A 22,620-nucleotide genomic window follows, 5' to 3' on the forward strand; every position below is an offset into this window, starting at 1 on the left:
CCCGCCTTCTCTTTATTGCCCAGGATTGCCTTTACTATTCTAGGTCTTTTCTGGCACCAAATAAATTTTAGAAATGATTTCTCTACCTCTGTGAGGTATGTTGGTGGTAGTCTCATAGGGATTGCATTAAATCTGTACAGCAATTTTGGGAGTATGACCATCTTCACAATGTTGGTTCTTCCTATCCAGGAGCATGGAATATCTGTCCATTTTCTGAAATCCTGTACGATCTCTTTTTTAAGAGTACTGTAATTTTCTTGGAAAAGATCTTTGACTTCTTTAGTTAGATTAATTCCAAGGTATTTCATTTTCCTTGGTACTATTGTAAAAGGTATTGTTTCTGTAATTTCCCTAGCAGTGTGTTTGTTGGGTGTGTAGAGGAATGCTATTGACTTTTGGGTATTGACTTTATAGCCTGTTATGCTACTGAATTTCTGTATTAATTCTAGTAGCTTCTTGGTGGACTTTTTTGGGTCTTCCAAGTAAAGTATCATGTCATCTACAAATAATGATAGATTATTGTAGTTAACTTCTTCTTTACCTATTCTCATTCCTTTTCTTTCTTTTTCTTGTCTAATAGCTCTAGCTAATGAATCTAGAACTATATTGTATAGGAGTGGTGGTAGAGGACATCCCTGTCTTGTACCAGATCTAAGAGTAAAAGATTTCAGTTTTTCCCCATTTAGGATAATGTTACCTGTTGGGTTTTCATAAATGGCTTTTACCAGATTGAAGTAGAGACCATCTATTCCAATTTTTTGTAGCACTTTGCACATGAATGAGTGTTGGACTTTTCAAAAGCCTTTTCTGCATCAATGGAGATGATCATGTGGTTTTTAGTTTTTGCTCTATTTATATAGTGTATTACATTGATAGATTTTCGAATATTGAACCATCCTTGCATCCCTGGGATGAATCCTACCTGGTCATGGTGTATGATCTTCTTGATGATTTGCTGTATTCTATTTGCTAGTATTTTATTGAGGATTTTGGCATCTATGTTCATGAGGGAGATTGGCCTGCAGTTGTCTTTCTTAGTTGCGTCTTTGCCTTGTTTTAGTATCAGTATAATACTTGTCTCCAGGAATGATTTTGGGAGGATTGCTTCCTTTTCAATTTCATGGAATAGTTTGAGGAGTATAGCGACTACATCTTCTGTAAATGTCTTATAGAATTCAGCTATGAATCCATCTGGACCTGCCCTTTTCTTTGTCATTAGGTTTTGAATTATATCTTGTATTTCATTGGTTGTTATTGGGCTATTGATAGTGGTTATATCTTGTCGATTGAGTTGTGGTAATTTGTACCTTTCTAGGAATCTGTCCATTCCTTCTGTGTCTTCTATTCTGTGAGAGTAAAGATTCTGAGAGTAGTTATTGATAATCTTCCTAATTCCCACCAGGCCTGTGGTGATTAAACCCTTTTCATTCCTTATTGCTTGTATTTAAATGTTTTCTTTCTTCTCTTTGATGAGGTTACCTAGGGCCTTATCGATTTTATTTAATCTTTTAAAGAAATAGCTTTTTTCTTTTTTAATTCTTTGAATTGTTTTCTTTGTCTCAATTGAATTAATTTCTACTCTAATCTGTATGATTTCTTCCCATATTTGAACTCTGGATTTGGTTTGCTCTTCTTTCTCTAGTTTTTGAAGGTGCTGCATCAGGGTATTTTTTTCTTCCCGTTCTATTTTCCTAATGTGTGAGTTCATAGCTATGAGTTTTCTTCTTAGAACTGTTTTCATCATATCCCATAATTTCCAACAAGTTGTGGTTGAATTTTCATTGAATTGTAGATATTGTTGAGTTTCTTGTTTATTTTCATCTGTGACCCATTGGTTCCTGATTAGGGTATCGTTTAATTTCCGTGTATTTAGGGTTTTTTTCTGGTTTCTTTTGTCATTTATTTCCAGTTTCATTGTACTGTGGTCAGATAATGTGCTTGGGATATCTTCTGTTTTCTTACATATATTTAAGCATGACCTGTGGAGAAGTATGTGGTCTATTTTAGAAAATAACCCATGTGCAGCTGAGGAAAATGCGTATTCAGATGTGTTTGTGTGGCACACTCTATGTATCCTCCAAGTCCATTTCTTTTAAGCTCTGATTGAGTTCTGTTACTTCTTTGCTAAGTTTTTGTCCGGTTGATCTATCTTTTGGGGATAAGGGCGTGTTAAGGTCTCCTGTTAAGGTTGTGGTATTGGATATTAGATTTTTCCTGTCCATTAAGATTTGCTTTATATAGTTGGGTGCTCCCGTGTTTGGTGCATACATAGTCATGAGTGTTACCTCTTCCTCTTTAATTTTTTACCTGAGTAGCATATAGTGACCTTCTTTATTTCGCTTGATCATTGTTGGTTTGAAGTTGAGACTGTCTGAGAACAGGATTGTTACGCCTGCCTTTTTCTGAGGTGCTGGTGCATGTAATATTGTGTTCCATCCTTTGACTTTCAGCCTATGAATGTGTTTGTGATTTGAATGTGTTTCTTGTATACAGCATATTCTTGGATTTTGTTTCCTAATCCTCTCTACCCGTCTTTTTCTCTCAATTGGTGAATTGAGTCGATTTACATTGATGGTTATAATTGAGATGTATTGACGTACGATTGACATGTTATTTACCTGTTGTCATTTACTCTTTTTTCTCCTGTGTTTAATTGCTTGCCCTATTTACTTTGTTGCTTCTGATCTTACTCTTGGAGTTCTGATCATTTTGGTTCCTCTCTTGAACATCTTTCAGTAGTCTGTGTAGGATTGGCTTTGTTATCATGAAATTCTTTAGCTGTTCTTTGTCATGGAAGTAGTTCAGTTCTCCATCAAACTTAAAAGAGAGTTTTGCAGAGTATAGTATTCTGGACTGGAATTTGTTTTCATGGAGGACTTGAAGTACTCTGCTCCATGCTCTTTTGCCTTCATGGTTTGTGAAGAGAAGTCGGCCGTAATTCTGATGGGTTTTCCTTTGAATGTGATGTGCTTCTTTTCTCTAGCGGCTTATAATATATTATTCTTGTGCTGTATTTCTGCGATCTTGAGTATTGTGTGACTCGGTGTGTTTTTCATTGGGTTGAGGTTACTTGGTGTTTTGTATGCTTCGGTTACCTGAATATCAGAATGTTTTCTCATATTTGGGATGTTTTCTGCAATTACCTCTGCCCGTATTTTTTTAATATCATTTGTTTAGACTCCTTCTTTCTCATTTAAGCCTATTTGTCTCACATTGTTCATCTTTGCATCATCTTGCAGGTGATGGATTATTTTTTCCTGCATCCTAGGTTTTTTTAAGAGATCGTTTCTTTCCTTTTCACTAGCTACACCAGGGTATTCAACATCTGAAACTCTCTCTTCACTTTCACTTAAAAGGTTTTGTAAGCTCTGCTTCATGCGATCTATTTCTTTCCTGTATTGCTCATTCAAGGAATCCGTCATTTTTCTAATGTCCTCTATTTTTTTTTTTTTTATGAATGTCTTCTTTAGAGGCAGTTTTTAATTCTTTCACCCTAGTGTTATTGGTTTTCCCCAGTACGTTTCTGTAGTTTATTCTTTACTTCAAATGCTAAGAGTTCCTAGAATTCTTTTCTTATTTCTCAAAATTCTGCTGAGTTCCTGTATAACTTTCTGCTGTTGCTTATTTAATATTGATGCTAGTAATTCGTACATTTGTGTTGAACTGGTAGAAAACAATTCCGTTCTGAGTTCCTCTATGACTTTCTGCTGTTGCTTGTGTTCTATTGACACTATTAATTCATATATTTGAGCTGACCTTGTGTCCTCTGTACTTCTTCTGGGTGGGCATTGGGTTTCCTCCATATGTTTGTGCATTTGATTCTTTATTGCAGATGTTATTAATTTAGGGAATTCTTTCATTTCCAGTCTCAGTTGCTCTATACCTTTCTGCAGCTGTTTCTTTGTTTTAGAAGCTGTTGATTCATTGAGTTCAGCTGTGTGATTCCAATTTGTTCTGTGTTAGTGTCCTCTGTACTAGTTATGCGTGGGCTTGGGTTTTGAGATTGCATTTTGCTTCTTCTCACTGGCATTTTGTGTAGCCCTGTCTTCTGACCTTTGTTGTAGAGCTTTGGTGCAGTTAAAACCTTAGCCCCTACTGAAGTTCAGGTGCATATCTACAAAGTTTGGATTAATCCAGCTGTGCCTTGCTTGGGTCTGGCTTCTGTGCTCTGCTGCTTCCTGCTGCAGCCCTTGGGAGTGAACCTGTTGTGCCCCTCTGGCAAGATGTTCTTCTCCAGGACTAGCTGGCTGGTTCTGTTCCTTACACTCTCTTCAGGGATTGCAGCTGCAGGGTTTCACCTTAGGCCTGTATGCCAGGCCTGAGCTGAGTCTGGAGGGGACAAATTAGCATAGACGGGAGAGGCAGCTGTCCCACACCCTCACTGGGCCTGAGCTAGGACTGGTTCTGTGGATTCCTGGAATGTGGCAGAAATTCCTACTAGATGCATGGGGTGGGGGAGGTACTGCTAAGTGTTTGGGGATGTTCCAAGTGTGTGGAACAGGGTGTCATCCACTCTTCGTGTAGACTGGGAGGCAGGTCCTGCTGGCACTGGGTAGCTGGAAGCTCTCCCACAAACTCACCGGTTCTGGGCTAGGACTGAATCTGGGGGTTCCCGGAATGTCGCAGAAATTCCTACTTGCCCTGTGGGGTGGAAGGGGTGCTGCGGAGTGGTGGGGGCATTCCAAGGATGTGGAAGAGGGTCTCATGGATGCTTTGCCTTGGCTGGGATTGCAGGTCCTGCTTGCCCAGGGTAGGGGGAAGCTCTCCCACACTCACAGGGCCTGGGCTAGGACTGGATCTGGGGGTTCCAGGAATGCAGCAGAAATTCCTACTAGGCGGGCGGGGTGTTGGAGGTGCTGTGCAATGGTGGGGGGTGTCCCAAGGGTGTGGAATAGGGTCATACCTAATCTTTTCCTGGTTGGGATGGCAGGTCCCGCAGGCGCAGGGTAGCTGGAAGCTCTCCAACAAACTCACTGGGCCACGGCTAGGACTGGATCTCTCTGTTATTTCTTTTGTCAATAATTTCCAATTTTATTGCTGTGTGGTCAGAAAGTATGCATGGGATTATTTTGATTCTTTTGTATTTACTTAAGGATGCTCTGTGTGCTAGTATATGGTGTGTTTGGAGAATGTCCCTTGTGCACCTGAGAAGAATGTGTATTCTGTTGTTGCTGGCTGAAACATTCTGTAAAGGTCTACCAAGTCAATGTCTTCACAAGTTTAGGCTAGTTCTGTTGTTTCTTTGCTGAATTTTTGTTTAGTTGATCTATCTCTTTGTGACAGTGGTGTGTTAAAGTTCCCCATTACAGTTGTTTTTGTGGCTTATTTGATTTTGCATATCTATTTAAATTTGTTTTCTGTAGGTAGGTCCTCTTATATTGGGTGCATACATATTTATAATTGTTAGCTCTTTCTCTTGCAGTTGTCCCTTAACATGCATGTGATGACCTTCTTTATTTCTTTCAGTGATTTTTGGTTTGCAGTTGATAGTGTCAGCAACTAGAATAGCTACTGCTCCTTTTTTTGGTTTCCTGTGACATGGAGAATTGTTTCTATCCTTTGACTTTGTGTATATCTTTTTGAGTGAAATGTTTTTCTTGTATGCAACTTAATGTTGGATTTTGTTTGTTATTCTGCTCTGCTAGTCTGTTTCTTTTGAATAGTGAATTGAGGCTGTTTATATTGATTATTATAACTGATATGTGCAGGCTTATGTTTGTCATGTTATTTTCCTGCTATAGTTTCTATACTTTTTCCCTGTTTTTAATTACTTGCTCTGTTTTGTGATTCCTTTCTGTTGTTCTTGAAGCTGTGTTTCTGTCTCTTTTTAGAATATCTGTCAGTACTCTTTGTAGAGTTGGTTCAATAGTCATGAATTTCTTCAGTTGTTCTTTATCGTGGAAGCATCTCATCTCTCCATTGAATTTCGTGGATAATTTTGCAGGATACATCCATCTGGGTTGGAAGTTACTTTCTTTCACGACCCAAAATAATTTACTCTAACCTCTTTTTGATTTTTCATGGTTTGTGTTGAGAAATCTGCTTTGATTCCAATGGACTTTGCATTGTAGGTGATCTGTTTCTTATCTCTAGCAGCTTTTAATAGTCTATTCTTTTACTAAATTTCTGAAATCTTGAGTAGGTATAGATTTAGTTTGATTTTGACTGTTTGAAGTTCTAAATGCCTTGCTTACCTGTATGTCAGATTTTTTTTTCTCATGTTTAGAAAATTTTCTACTAGTACTTCTTCAAATAATGTTTTTAGTAATTTGTGGTGTCTCCTGCTGTTTCATTTACACCTATTATTTTTCTTTGAGTTGTTCTGTAATTTTTGAATTTTTTTTTCTGATTCTTTGTTAGTTTTAAAAGATCTTCCCTTTCATGTTCAGTAGCTGCTCTTCAATCTTTGAGGACTGAAAGTCTATCTTCATGTTCATTCAAGCAGCTTTGTCAACTTTCAGTGGAACTCTTAATTTTCTGGATATCTCTTTGAATCTGTTTCATGCATTGTAATTCTTTCCTGTATTGTTCATTCAGTGGTTTTCATCACTGTGTATTCCATTTTTTTTTTTTTTGTCTATGTCTTCTTTAGCTTTCCTGAGCAATTCTTTCACCATTGTTATCATTTCTTTTTTACCTGAGAGATTATTTTTTATCTTATTTCTTCTGTAGTCTGATAGACTTGTTTGTTTACTTCTTTTGCTATCTTTTCAGCAATTTCAGGGATGTGATTTCCAAATTCTTGTTTGTCTTTGTGTCCTGGATTTATTCTGGGTGGGTTGGAGGGTTGAGATTACCCTGTGTTTCTGTGTTTTGAAATTCTTGAAGCTCCCAGTAATCACCCAGACTTAGCAATGGTGAGAGAATGCTGGGGCTTGGGTCTGTAAGGTTTCTCTCTGAGGAGCAGAGTACACTCACCAAGCTTCTCACTGCTAGTAGGGATGACTGGCTAATACTCAAGAAAGCTTCATTGTAGGTGATAGATGTGGGCTGGATTCACCAGGATCCCCTGGACCACCCAGAATCCTCCGTAGTTTTTCAAAGTTTGGACCAGCACAAGCTCCATGTTTGTGCACTCATGGCCATTGGACACAGCTCACCAGAGTCCTGAGAGCTGCTCAGAGTCCTCCAATGTTCTTAAAAGGTTAGACCAGCTGCCAGGAAAGCTCCATTCCTGTGTGCACTGGGCCCACAGATCACAGCTTTTCAAAGTTCCATGGGCTGCCCAGAGTCATCCTAAGTTCTTAAAAGTTTCTCATCTGCATTTTAATTGAAATTAACACTGTCTTATTTTTCCCATCCTACTACTTACGTACACATATCTTCTTTTATTTGAATTGAGTTTCTTACATAGTGTTGAATATTTTTTGTGTTATGCAGTTATCTAATTTCTGGCTTTAATTCATGTACTCAGATCATTTGTATTGAGATATGATTTTTAATATGATTCAAGTAGGCCCTTTGTGTGTCGTTTTTATTGTTTTTGACTTTGAAAATTTTTTAGAGTTATATTTTAATTTACCTGTAACGTCTTATTTCTGGGTATTTCCATTTGTATTTGTATGTTTTATCACAACTCATTGAGGTCAGCCTTATATCAGCCTGATTGAAATGGAAATACTGTTTCTCTTTGTGTGACTTTTTTCCTTCATGTATAGTATGTTTATCTTTAATATTACCTCTGCTTTTATCAACAAGCATATCAGTGTCAAAACTTATGCATCAGCTGTCAGAAATCATTTAGAAAACTCAAGAAGGAGAATGCGTTATCTGTTTCCTATTTGTCTTGGCAATTTTCCTTTCTTAATGTTCCAAGATCATTTTTCATTTCCTTTCCATGAGAGTTTCCTATAGGCCAGACTACTAGTAGTAAGTTTTATTGCACTGAATATGTCTTTATCTTTTTTTTTCTTTCTTTCTTGAAATCGGTGTTCACTGATCCAAAATTCTCATTTTATAGCTTCTTTTCTTTCCTAATTTGAAGAAATGATTTGCTGGTCTCTTATTCTTTTGTGAGAAATCTCCAGCTGTTCTTACTGTTTTCTTCTTTTAGGTGAAGAGCATTCTTTTTTTCCTCCCAAGATTTTTTTCCCTAAGATTTTGACATCATGCTGTGTATTTCTTTAGGCTTACCATTTTGCAGTTCACTTAGCTACTGTAATTTGAGAAATCCTCATCTATTTCATCTTGAAGTACTTTTCCTCCCTCTTGTTCCTTTGGTTCTCTAATAATGTCAATATTGCATCTGTTTTTATTGCTCCACAGGTTCTTGAGACCATGTTAATTTTATTTTCATTTTAATGTCTCTCTTTATTCTGGGTAATTTTTTTTGTTCATTTCATCTCCCCTGTCCAGTTTGATGGTGATCTCATTCATTGATCATTGGGTTTTTCTTTTGGTCACTTAATGTTTTTAACAAGGAAATTTCCATTGGGTTATCTTTGTACCTGATGTTTCTCTGCTAAGATTTACTTTTTCCAGTTGACTCAGCCATGATTGTATATGATTACTGACATATGTTTATTATGATTATTGTAAAGTTATCAGATAATTCTCATATCTGTGGTTTTTTATGTTTGTACCTGTTTTGTCTTTTCTCATTTAGTTTGTCATCTTGTCCTTTTCATGATGAATGATAATCACTGAAATCTGAACATTTTGAGTACAGTAGTATAAGACTGTGGATCTCTTAAAAATCTTTTATTTTGCCAGTCTTTTCTGGGCACCACTCTTTTGAGTAGTGCCTACCAAAGTGTTGGAATTATAGGTGTGCACCATCATGCTTGGCAGATTTTAAAATTTTTGTTAGTGTATAGAAAAATTTAGTTTGTGAAACACAACATAATGAACTGCTGTAGTCACCATCCCATGTTAACAGTGGTTATAGTATGGCCAGTCTTGTTTCATCAATAGCTCATTCTTCCTCTTCTCCAGTGAATCACAAATTCATTATTGTACTATCATGTTAATATATTCTTCATTGTTTAAATATGAGAGCAATAATGTCATTATCACACCATAAAGCATTTGACAAAATTCTTTACTATCTTGTATCTAATCATTTTCCAACTTTCCAATCCCCTTATTTATTTCTTATTGTATTTGATCTCTTCAAATCAGAGTGTAGGTTCTGACCCATAATACTTGATAGGTAAGTCTCTTACGTTGTTTTTGTTTTTGTTGTTTTAACCTAGACAGTTTCTTTTTTCTTTTTCACTAATTGAAGAAAATGACATTTGACTTATAGAATTTCCCATATTCTATTAAAAGGCTAAGGCAGGAGGTTCACTGTGAATTCAGGTTCAGCCTGGGCTAAATAGTGAGTTCAAAGCTAGTCTGATCTACAGAGCAAGGTCCTGTCTTTAAAAAAAAAAGAAAGAAAGAAAGAAAGAAAGAAAGAGAAAAAAATAGAATTTTATACATTCTACATTTGCTTAGTTTGTACCTTTAGTTTAAAGTATTTCTTTATTGCTTGTATTTTTGTTAACTGGTAGTAAGATCTAAAAACCTGTTCATAATCATTTTCAGTTTTCATTCTTTGTTTTTAAAAGAATGTTGCATAAACACTTATGTAGTTCCTCTGCTTAAGTCTCCAGGCAGGTAATACCTGGATTAATACCTGTTTGTTCAGAGTTTAGTCACAAGTGGACTCAGGTTTTGGTAGCTCATCTGGCCAGTATAAAGTATTCCTCATTTTTCTTTCTAGTAGTTCATTCTTTCATTATATGTTGAAAAATAGTTACATTTTAATGTGTTATTCCTTTTGTGTTTGTAGCTGGCATTCTTTTATTAAGATCTTATCTTGCTGGGCATAATGGTGAACACCTGCCAGAGTACTTGGCTGATGCAGGAGGATTGCAAGTTCCAGCCCAGCCTAGGCAACTTCGCTACTGAGCAAGATCTGATCTCAAAGTAAAAAAAAAATAACAAAAGGAACTGAGGCTGTTGCTCAGTGCAAGGGTGCTTGTTCAATTCCTGTAGCATACAAACAAAAATAAAAAAATCTTTTCCTATCAACTCTTTGGTTACTGTAAAGTTTAAGGAAAAGCCAGACAAACTTTTTTGAGTACAGGATCTACAGGGTCTAACACCATAGGTTGGACTCATAATGATTCTCCTGTTTTCAGCCTTCCCAAGTGCTGGGATTACAGGTGCACGTCACCATGCCCAGTCTCAATTACGGTCCCAACATGCCCCAGGGCTGGGGCCAGCATGGATCAAACCCTGCCTCTGTACTCTGCCTAAGCAGGCGCTTTAGTCTGCTGAGCTGTCTGGCTGGCCCGGGACAAACTTTTGATATTGCCCTTTGCCTGTTTCAAGAACAGTATGCTAAACAAATTAAAAATAGAATTGCCATATGATGCAGCTATCTCACTTAGATTTGAAATCAACATTTTGAATGGATATCTGGAAATCTGTGTTTATTGCACCACTGTTCAGAGTAGCCAAGATAAGGAATCAGATATGTCCATCACAGATGAAAGGGTAAAGACAGTGTGGTGTAATAGGGCTATATATCTGAATACTGGACAGCATTCTGGAAACAGTAAATGTGGTCACTTTTGGCAACATAGTGAACCTGATGCACCTTATGCAAATAAAATAAAGCAGACACAGAAAGACAGCTTTTCATGTTTTTACTTATATGTGGAATCTAGAGCAATGAACTTTGCAGATGCAGAAATAAAGTGGTACTTATCAGAGGCTTGGAGTGAGCAGTGGGAAGGTTTTAGTCAGGAGTACAGAGTCTCAGACAGGAGGAAAGCATTTTGTTCTTTTTTATTTTTTTGAGATTATCATCCACTGGTCTGTCTTTCTGCCTATCTACCCAATTATCTGTATAATAAAAATGTATTCTATACTTCAAAATTGTTAAGAGTAAATTTTGAAATGGTCTCATCCTAAAATGACAAACGTTTGAAGTGATATGTTAATTATCTTCACTTAATTATTGTCATCATTACAGGGGGACAGTGTGAGACAGTATTATCTTATGTAACCCAGGTTGGCCTAAAACTCAGAGTGATCCTCCTGCCTCAGCCTCCTAAGTACTGGGATTATAGCCGTGTGCTACCACATCCAGCTAACCTGACTTATAATTCTTTCATAGTCTATTTGTAATTCATAACAACATTTTATGTCCCATAAATATACACAGTTACAGTTTGACCTTTTCCAGCAGCAACAACAAATAACTATGTTAGCTTAGTTTAAGTTCTTAATAAAGGTAAAGACTTTTAAAATAAATGTATGAGCTTATACACTTAAAAGTTTGTTTATTTATTTATTTATTTATTTATTTATTTATTTATTTTATACCTTGAATCAAACTCACAACCTTGCACTTGCCAAACAGGCACTTTGCTGCCAAAGTATATCCCCAGCCCCATGTTTTGCAATTTTTATTAGTATGTGCTTGTAGTACATAATATTCATGTACATAATATGTCATTTCTTTTTACTCCCCCCACATCATCTCTTTCCATTTGCAAAAGATCTCACTGCTTCCTATTACTTTGTATTTTACTCTCTATATTTTGGATTTCTCATATTAGAGAAACCATGTGATATTTAATCTTGTGTATCTCATCTATTTTACTTAACATTAAGGTCTCAAGGTGTATCCATTTTCTTACATAGGACTTAAGCTTGTCCTTCTTTAAGGCAGAGTAGTACTCCATTTATATAGATTGCTTCCAAGATTGAGCTATTATAAATTGTGCTCCTATAAACATGGGTATATATGTAAAGTATCTCCATACTGATTTCCATAGTAATTATACTAGTTTACATTTCCATCGACAATGTAGAAGGATTTCAACATATTGATGTTGCCTAGCACGTTATTGATTTTTCTAGTCAGACTGTCTTGCTTTTCTCCCACGGTGGTCTCTCTGTGTTTATTCTTTTAGCATTTGCCCTTTTGAATTGATGGATGCTGTGTTTGAGGCTCCTGGTCTTCCTTTCCTTTACAATTCTCAGTCCTTTCCTTTATAATTATCTAGTCCTTTTCTTTGAACAGTTTGATTTCTTTTCTTGGAAGGAGTAATTTTTCAAAGGTATACTTATATTTTAATTGAAATTTAAGCTTATAGTTTCTGCATTTTTAGTTTATATTTGTACTTTTGTTGAGAGCTTTGCTGTGTACATTTCTATTGTCTATGAATTTTACTTGAGAAAGGGAGATACTATCAGTTCCCCAATAATACGTTTCAAATTTTAGTCACCATGATATTAGTAACTGAGTAATTGTGTGAAGAACAAGTTTCATCATACTTGTTCTTCAGTCCACAGGTCATCGTGCAGACAGCCGAGGTGTTATGTGATACTTGCAAACAACCACTTTCTGAGTCTTTCAGGGTGCCTGCATGTCTGTATGCAATTCACATTTGGGCCTCAAAGCATGTAGTGATAGTGCCCTTTGTCAAAGTCAGTTTTCCTTTTATAACCAAACGTAATTTCATCACTTTCAGCTGATGTTTCATGGCCTTATTTTAACTTGTAAAACCTATTCTCTTATATTGTCTCTGGAACCTGTTTTTGTCCCTATAGCTGGTAATTACCTAATTTCTTATTTGAGCTTTTGAAGTGCCTCAGAAAACAGGTAGCTTTTTTCAAGTAAAATGTTTCAGCATAATGTCAAGAGTAGACAGTGAATAATTGCAGAAGCTTCTGCATCATTCTTAGAATTCTGTAGGAAGCTAGTTGGGAGTAGAGTTGTAGAAGAAATAGGTGACCATAAGAATGTCCGTATCTCTGCTCTTCTAGGAGATGGTGGGTTTGCTGACACAAGAATTTAGTGACTGTGTTAGTCAGCTTTCCTATCGCTGGAACAAAAAACCTGACTCCCACAAGATAAGAGGTTTAATTTGCCTTATAGTTTCAAGGCTTTAATACATGTTTAGCTGACCTCAAAAAGTGTAGTGGAAGGGTATAGTGGAACAAAGCTGCTTTGTTCATGGAGGTTGGGAAGTAGAGGACAGAACTACACATACACCCCACAGTCATACCTCCTTCGCCCACCTAGAGACACCCAAAGGTTGCCTTTATTGACTCATGCCGCTGCCAAGCCAATCAAGATGATAATACACCTTAATCATCATTGTGACAGTGAGCTTCACAACATAAATAAGAAAAACATAGTGAAGACAATGATGAAGATAGCTTGAAGGAAGTGATGCTAATAAAAAATCTTCATTTTAAAGAAACTCTCTTGGGTGTTTCACAGCACTGGAAGTTCCTCAATGGGTGTTTTAAGCTGGTTACAACTTTGTGGGGAACATGAAAGCTTAGAAAGGCTTTCCCTCCTTATTGGAGTTGTGTGACAAGAAGTGGGCAGCTGCAAGTGTTGAAACTATTTCTGTACTATTTCAAAGAAGAAACAAATTACTTTTGTTCTCATTGTTTCTACTGTTTTAAGTAACTATGTGTACTCAGTGAGTCTTTGTTTTACTTCATTTCCCATACATTTAAAACTGATAGAATTTTAGTGTAAGTTTTTTAATAGTCATATAACTATTTTGTCATTTCCCCACTGATTAAGGTTGTCCCATGGATCTAGCTTGCTCATTCATTTTTAGTCTCATGTTAATGGCTCTGAGGAGTGCACCCTGTGCTTATTTATTGTGCGGAGGTACTGGCATGACAGTGTGTAACAGTATTAATCTTGTGCTAATTATATGGTCATTGAATGCTGTTTGTAATTTATCTGCAGTTTCTTAAAAAGTTAAATCCCTTTATTGTTTGTTATTAGTGAAATTTTGAGCCCTAGAAAATGACTTTGCCTGTGTACTTGTGGTTCTTGCCAAATCCTTTCCATAGCAGAGACAGAACTGGTGACAGCACATGGGCCATCACCAATGCCTATGGCCAGTGGAGAAAGATCAGGAGGAGAAATTATCACAGAAGGGCACTAGGGCTCTTTGTCTGTCATGGGTATGTCTCAGTACTGATTGTGATTTTACAGACTTATACATGGAGTCATGCATCATATGATTATATCACAGTTAGCCACAGACCTACGTATAGGAGGGCAAGCTAATCCTATGAGATTTTAATTCAGCTGAGAATTCTTTTGCCCATTTGTGTTGTAGATATCATAATGGGATGGGGCAATGTATTGCATACACTTTTGGGGTAAGGCTTTTATAACCAAACCTATTTTGCATCTAGTTGTATAAAAATACAGCACATAAAATAGACACAGTATATAATTCTTGATGATGATATGTATACACAATGACAGAATTTCCTAACAATACATTTTTTTAGGATGCATTACTCTCTTAATATGTGGCTATAAGGTGAAACATCAACTTGTACACTTCAAACATGGAAGTTATTGTGTTACCCATTATAATTTATTAAGGTATTCTTTAATTAAAAAGCATGTGTATACGCACAGAAGAGAAACTGAGCTAGTGCATAGAGCCAGCACCCCACAGACACCATTAAATACAGAATGAGAGCACAATGATTGTGCAGTTTATTATTGTACAATCCAAAATACAGATGCAAAGAGACCACCTGCAATCACAAGACCTGCTGGATTCTGTTTTCTGCTTGAAAATACAGGTTTTAAAGGAGATGCAACTGGGGAGGGGCAGGTTATAAGAAATAGCATGTGGTTGACTTTCAATTAGCAAGATCATTCTGAACTCATGTTCTGTTTTTTGTGTACATACGACCTTTTTCTCTTGCTTTATTCACTGAAAAGACCTACAAACAATGTTCAGTCTATTATCCATAAGCATCTTGTAATACCATATTGCAAAGAAACTGTCAGTCTACTAGGTTCATGCTACTAGGATGAAGTGCCACAGTGAAGAGGCAAACCTGTTGGCCAATTGTGGATAATTTCAGATTCTTTAATAACAATATTTGCATTGCATTGAAACTTACCACTACTGCAGCTCTTCTGCTTCCCTCCTTCATTGGCATAATGTGATGATAGAGTACCAACTAATTGTCTTGAAATATTGTAGGTGAAGAACAGTTAGAGCTAACCTTTTCTTACAAGAATTGATCTATTGGGTGACCAACCCAATCCAGAGGACAGAAGCATCTGAATTTTATTCCAGCTGAAATTGAAAAATGGAAGGATAGGCCATCAACCTCTTCATCCTTTAGTGTAGCAGTAAGTCTGGACATTGAGCCTTAGTGGCTCTAATGTCAGAAGCTGGATCTGGTGCCTCTGAATGGAGAAGACTGAGATCTGTGGCACATGAGTGGGGGCTCTGGTACCTGGTGCATAGGGGCCTAGGAGTGTTCACTCAGCCCAGTGCAGACTCAGCCTTTCAGCAGATGAATTGGAAGGGAAAGGAGTGGAAAGGACTTAGAGATTAACCATGACTTTGATGCATACTGAAAAGTCAGCAAGACTATATAAATAGGTAATAAGCCCTAAAGCAAACCAGCAAGAGGAGGATTCCTTAATGTTCTTTCAAGAGGAGTGAAGGAGCTGTGATTGCACTGGGACATATAGTGGCCATCTTGCAGTTTATTCACAGGATATTTGCTTTTTAAGAATTCATAGGATATAACAACAAGGCTTGTATAGCTTTCTGTAACTATTTTATTCTATAATTAAAACCTTTAAGAACTGCAAATATCACTTGAATGAATTCTTTGTGATTAAGCTATGAATTTGTTATGTCTCATGTGCTTTTATTTTTTAAGAATTGCTTTTTAAAAGTTCCGTATGCTGAGGCTGAGACAGCAGGATTGCAAGTTTGAGGTCAGCCTGGGCAATGTAGTAAGACTCTTACTGAAAATGCCATTTAAGAAGGCTAGGGCTATTGTTCAGTGGGAAAGCACTTCACAGTGTGCAGGAAGCCCTAAGATTCATCCCTAGTACTGAAATAAAAATGTTTGGTGTAACCTGTTTCTTTAGTTGTATAAAACATAAATGATTTCCAAGTGAATGATATGAAATGAAATGCAATCAGAAATATCTGCCTAATCTTTGTTCCTGTACTGTACTCTTTTTTCCTCTATAGGTATGATGCAGATATGCATGTACATACAGATAGGCTTGTGTGCAGGCACATCTATGTATGACACAAAGATATGGCCGAACAACAGTTGTGCATACAGGAAGTACAGAGATACACAAGATACACATGAATGAGCACATTCCTCTGAACATAGACAAGTACGCACATAGAGATACATGTACATAAAATTTTTGTGCACATAGACACAGATACACATGTACACAGGTGTACATGTATACATAGATATGTACACATGTAGTTACTATACATGTGCAGATAGCTGCATACAGATACACATACCTTCTCATAACTATATTATTCTGTATACAGTGTTCTGTACCTTTCTTCATTTAACAGTATGTCCTAGAGGTCTTTCCTTAATAGTATATAGTATGTTGATGTCTTTTTTTTTTTTAATTTAAAAAATTTCTCTATATGGTCTATTTCAGCTAGCTCTCTAATTGTCCCTGACCTTTTATCATTGTTAAGACAGTGTTACAATTAATGTGTGTGTTTGTGTGTGTGTGTGATCTTACATTTTTTGCTGTTCTGTTTATAAGGAAGGGTCTGAGATGTGTAGTGCAGTCTGAGGGTAAATAGAGTTTTAAACTTGATATTTTTCCATATTTAAAATCTGAAATGGTTCTGAGTGTCTAATAGCACTTATGCAGGTCGTAACATTTTATCTGTGCATCTGCTATTGAACATATATTTTATGGTGGTAAAAGAAACATTTTTATGAGATAAATAATATATACTATTTGGAATTTTTGTGTATATCTTATTTAATTATCAAAATATGTAGATTAAAGATCTGATCAATTTAGTATTTCTAAAACATCATGATTAATATTAAATCTTAATAGGTGAGAACATCAAACAAGAAAAGAGTGATTAAAAAGTTTAATGACTGTATCTTTTTACTGACTTGTTCCCTGAGTCAGATGCTATCATCTAAAAATGAAGGGTTCTAAGATTTTTGTTCTTGGAACTATCTAGATATGTCATTTCTGGGTTCTACTGCATCCTGATCTGTTGGCTCATTTATTACAGCCATAGATCAGGAATAATCTTCTGTAATGTATTTCAATAGTGTTGACTTTTCTTCTCTTAACGTCTAGGTTCATGTTTTATTCGAACAGACCAGCTTGATGGTGAGACTGACTGGAAGTTAAAGGTGGCAGTGAGTTGCACACAACGGCTACCAGCTCTAGGGGTAAGTACCATGAAGACTGTAGAATCCTTTTGTTTTAGTGGTCCTGTCTAGGGAGAAGGGATATTTCTGTTTTTACCAGCTAATTTATATAGTGCATTGAGAATTTATTTTATTATTTTCTTATTCCTAATGAGTCATAAAAAAAAATGATGCCAAAATAATTTTGTGATTTCTTAGCACTACTTCCTAAAGTAGTTTAGGAGCTCCAGTGGCACAATCGGTTAGCGCGCAGTACTTATACTTCTTAAAGTAGTTTAAATATTTCTGTTTGGTGCATAAAAGTTTCTGTCCCATTTATTTATTTATTATTTTTACTTTCTTTGTTAAATAATTTTGATGTTGAAGACTTTTGGTGGGGATTATGGGAGTCCATTACTGCTGGCTGATTTAGGCCCAAATAACTAAGTATTGTTTTGGAGACTGAAATCCAGATGTTGATTTAGCCTTGCCTTTGAAGTCAGTCTATTACCTGTGGCTTTTTCTTTCTTTCTTTTTTTAATTAATTTTATTGAGAAAGAAATAGCAATGAGACAGTTTCAAAACAGGTCAGTAGGACAGTTGCAGTTATTAATACATTGCATATTGTTGTCTTCATAATAGTTATTCGTAGTATAAGATGTAGACATGATATCTTGTCTAAACACTATTAGTACAGATCTTCTCATTGAACTAAGAGAAAATAGCTGTATATTTGACCTAACTAATCTGTTTTTTTTTTTTCACTACAAAATGATCCTTCATTTATATCCCCCCTTTTTGCTTAGTTTTGTCAGAGATGAATATTCCATTGCCATTCAAATATTTAGGTGTGTGAATTCAGCAAAATAATCCAATATAGTCCAGTAGACCATAACAGTAGTGGATTATCTGCAGGACTGGTAGTGTCAGAAGTTGTTGACTTGAGCCATTTAGAGCTCAGCATATTAATATGGCTTTGTGTTTTATACTTTGTGTTTATAAATGGCTGAGACTGACCAAAGATCAGTGGTTTCAGGGTAAACCCTGAGGGAATTTGACTGACTTCGTCAGATACAAAAGTTATATTTTTTGTTATATAAGTCTCGATTTATGTTGGTCTTAACCTGTGGCTTTTTCTCAATGATGGAGAACCTCTGTAATCAGAGGAAGCCTTTTGTGCCTTTTGATCCAGTGAGAGGTTCTGGCTTGACTTTACTGAGTGCGTTCACTTGTACTTTAGAAAGGTACATTGTGGATCAGAGAGAATAAGATTATGGTTAATTTTATATTTTGAGTGATTTCAAAGTCTCTTTTGCAAATGTAAAAATATCTGAAACTTGTTGTACACTTTGTATTTTGTGTTTGTTTATATATAGTATTGTTCTGGATGCCAGAACTTTATCCTACAGGATTTCCTGATACTCCGTGGAAAGTAGAGAAAGATAGATTGTTTCAGGCTGACTTTTGACTCAAGCAGTTGTTGGTTGAGAAAAAGGAACTTCGATACTGTAGATTCAGTTCCTTTTCTTAGCCTGGTTGTGTGAGGATAGATACAGTGGCATGATTTGCATAGAGTTTATAATTACCATGGAAATAGGAACCTTCTTGATCTTCTTTATGCTGAATTTCTTGGAAAATATGTTGACATGCATAGGACTGAGAGATATTTTGCTATTCAAGTACTTTACTTGTGCCTATAGTTCAGATAGTTCCTAGATTAAAATTTGTGTCTGTATTTTGCATATTTTCCAAAACCAGTGAGACCCAAATGAGTTTCTTATTCCTTCCTTGTCAGTTTATTTATCATCACATGCTAATGTTTTGTCACATTGTTACTGTAATGTTCTCACTTTTTTTTAAATTGAAAAATACAAAGCATGGGCCAAAAGTATGAGTGTTTAAATTTTAAAAAATGTTGACAGTAAAAGATAAGTTGCCACTAGTGTCCTTCAAAATATTCCCTTTACTTTGAACACATCCCAAAGTTCTTACCACTTTCTGAAACAATTCTGAAAGTTCTTTTTCATGTGTTTAGTTGTGTTTTGTAGCTGCCTGGTTGTCTTGAATGGATTCAAAGCATTTACATTTTCTTTGGGGTTTAACTTTGATGAAGAGCCAGAAGTCACATGCCATATCAGGTGGAAAAGGAATATGGTTCTGTGAGCCTGCTTATTAGCAGCATTCACCATGTGGAGACATTAATGATATCACTAACTTGATATCTATCCTCTTTCTGCTATTAGAGCTTTTAGGTGGTCTCTCAGCATACATTCTTTCAAAAAAGAGAGGAAGGCTTATAGTTTATGAGACTTTAATTGTAATGTGCTTTTGGAAAATAATGCATAAATCATAAAAGGGAAGACATTGGCTGCCATCGTATTTGCTGTGCAATGCTCCTAGCAACACTCTTTCTTTACTTATTCTCTTGTCCTACACTTGGATAGTGAAATGGTGCTATGGAAATGGGTTTTGTAGTAGGCTGTTTACTCAACAATATGCTTATGTCATTTTTATGTAATGTTTTGCAAGTTCTATATAAATTTTATTAAAATGTTTTTATAAAACCTTAGCATTTTTATACAGTATGAATTACCTGTGCTTTAAAATAATTTTTAAAGTGGCTACACCTTTGGTTTTATGCTTAGACTGTAGTATTTCCATTCATGTTTATATACAGAATGGTTATGTGTTAAGTAACTTCTTTCCATGTAAGATTTCTAATCTGTCCATCATTTATTTTGGGTCATGCTATTAGTGAGAAATCAAAACTAAAGGAAAGAGAGGAGAGAAAGATCCATGATAGTTGAATTAGTACTATTCAATGAACACTTAGTGTTTTTTTTCCCCACAAATTAAATATATTACTCTCAAATGATTATATAATTGTAAACTCTCAATATCTAATATTATGGTGAGTATGACTTTTTTCATACTTTGGCCAAGTCCATGTTGTAAATACATTTTTTCAATCTGTTTAACTGCTATCTTCATTATATCTTTCATCATATTAATGTTGTTTTGTTTGGGCCAATATTGGTATGTTTTCCTTTTATGTTTGTAGATTTCATATTGTTTCCATAAGCTTTCTCCCATCAGTATTCACTTATCTTTTTAACCACTTATGTGTATGTCAGTTGGGAAAATCCTAAGAGTGAAAGGCTGGTCATTGACATTTACAGTATTACAAGTATTGAAATATTCTCTGCAGTGCTACAAGTGTACAGAGACCCACAGAGAAGGAAGTTACATTATGCCACTTGTCTGTGCAGCCAGTTGAGTAATTTAGTGTGCTGATCAAGCAGCTCTTTTAGTGAACTTTCATCTTTGTACAGTCATCCCTTGCTCCAGCCTGAGTATCCTTTATTCCATTGTTTCCTGTCTCAGTGCTTTCCTACCATCACTATATTTGCCTGTGTTTTCTATTTTTTCATATTACAGAATAAAGCTATGTCATTATCTTAGATTTAGGATATCTAGCTCATTATTCTCATAGTGTTTGGTAAAGAAAATTTTATCAGACATCTTGTGCCTATGGACTTTGTAATGTAAATTGCACTGGTTGTGTGATTAGGGCTATTTTTTCTGTTTTATGTATTTCTCCATGTAGGCTTCATTTCTTTTGCTGGTATGCATTCTCAGGTAATCTCACCAGGTTTAAAGGGAAGGAAGTAGATAAAGACAGAAAGGAGAGAGAGAAACTGAGACTGAGAAACTAATTGATCAAGAGTCCTTAGAAAACTGAAAAGGATTTTGTGTGGTATCATACGTGGATGATAGCAGTCTCTTCCTTCCTCTTAAAAATCCTCCCAGGAATCTTGGGGTGCACTCTTGGTAAGCAACTTGAGAATGGCCACTGTAAATGATAATTTTTTAATAAATTTAACTTTTCCAAGAATAGTAGAAAAGTATAGAATTAAAACACTGTATTAGTACTTGCCTGAATGAAAAGGAGAGGATAGACAAACACATCTGTGTATCTGTGGTATGTGATTCTATTTCTAGGAAATTCTAAAGGTTAAAAGTGGATGGGTGCTGCAAGGTAGTTAAATATACTTTTTTTTTTTTTTTTTTTGCAGAACTGGGGTTTGAACTCAGGCCCTTGCGCTTGCCCAGCAAGCGCTTATTCTACTGAACCATCTCCCCAGTTTGGAGATGATGAAACATTTGCTAACTGGGTGGTGGTGATAGACATATATATCAAAACAAAATTTTACACTTTATTTGCAGTTTATTTCATGTAAATTAAGTTCTAATGAACTGTTATCTAAAACTTGGAGTACTTTTGCTGTAGTCATAGGAAGTTCCATTTTATCTTATACAGTATTATAAAGATGTCTTCATTTTTATTAATAGGACACACACATATATATAAATACCTATTTTAGAATACTAGCAATTTTTTGGTATAATGCTCCTTTAACATTTTTATGGCCAGTATACTTTGATGAGGAATATAATTAAGCATTTGAATTAGTAAAGCTTAACTGAATTTCTGATTTAGTAATCAATTTAAATTTTTACTGTCAGAATTAAACCCATTTAATATAGATTTCATGAAAAATAGTTTTCTCATAGAAAACAAAGTTCTGAATTTAGTGTGGACACGGGCAGTGGAACTGGCCTTGTCATTCCTATTTTAATTGCAGTGTTTCTGTTGTGATGGGCTTGATGATATTCTGTGTCATACTGCCATTTGTGTCACTTCCGATCAGTGCCATCACGATGCACCCACATTTTCTTGGATCCATTAGAATGTTTCCTGAAGAACCCAGGACAACACTTCAGCGTAACTTCTGCTATTCTCTGCATTCTCAGATGTTTAATATGGTCAGAGGATTGAAATTTCAAGGGGTTGAGCAATCAGAGCTGTGCTGCAGGTCCTGCAGTGCGGCTGCTGTTTCTTGTTGCCACATAGATCAGTTTTCAGGCACCGTAGACAAGGAGAAATTTCTGGCTTTGTGATCAGGCAAATTTATTAACCATGAGGCCCAAGTAATTTTCAATAAATCATGACTTGCTGATTTATTTCAAAAGATCCATATAGCAGTAAACAATACCATTTACATTTAATTAGTTTTATTGAATGAAAGGCAATTTTATTTGTAATGAACCACATGTTATGATTAAGGATGTATTTTAATGACCTTTAAGTAATGTGAACAAATGTTGCCCTTGACCTAATAGCAGAGGCTTTCGTACATTATTGAAAACTTCAGAATGATTTTTAAATTATCGTGAAAAGCTTCAAATGACATTCTCATTATTGTGCCATTATTCAGTCATTTGATGTCTAATATACTAGATGAAATGCACTCCTCTAAATGTTCATGTGCATGTAGAAATGAGGATTGTTGCTAGCTTGTTCTTTTCCTATATCAAAAGACAGTCTGATAGGGAAAGTTTCATGATCTTAAAATCATTGTGACAGTATAACATTTAAATGAACAATTC

The 22,620-nt window shown here is 35.8% G+C and overlaps 1 protein-coding gene across 7 annotated transcripts in view; it reads left to right on the forward strand.

Annotated features, from left to right (window-relative positions):
- The window catches only part of Atp9b (ATPase phospholipid transporting 9B (putative)), a 449,279-nt gene that overhangs the window by 156,125 nt on the left and 270,534 nt on the right, over window positions 1–22,620 (forward strand). For all 7 annotated transcript variants that reach the window (XM_023700057.1, XM_023700058.1, XM_023700059.1 and 4 more), the window contains exon 8: window positions 17,117–17,211. In XM_023700057.1, coding sequence (XP_023555825.1) covers window positions 17,117–17,211 — 95 coding nt within the window. The remainder of the gene's footprint in view (window positions 1–17,116; window positions 17,212–22,620) is intronic.

This window comes from Octodon degus, unplaced genomic scaffold, assembly GCF_000260255.1.
Source record: "Octodon degus isolate 3935 unplaced genomic scaffold, OctDeg1.0 scaffold00120, whole genome shotgun sequence".
In the NCBI taxonomy this organism is placed as follows: Eukaryota; Metazoa; Chordata; class Mammalia; order Rodentia; family Octodontidae; genus Octodon; species Octodon degus.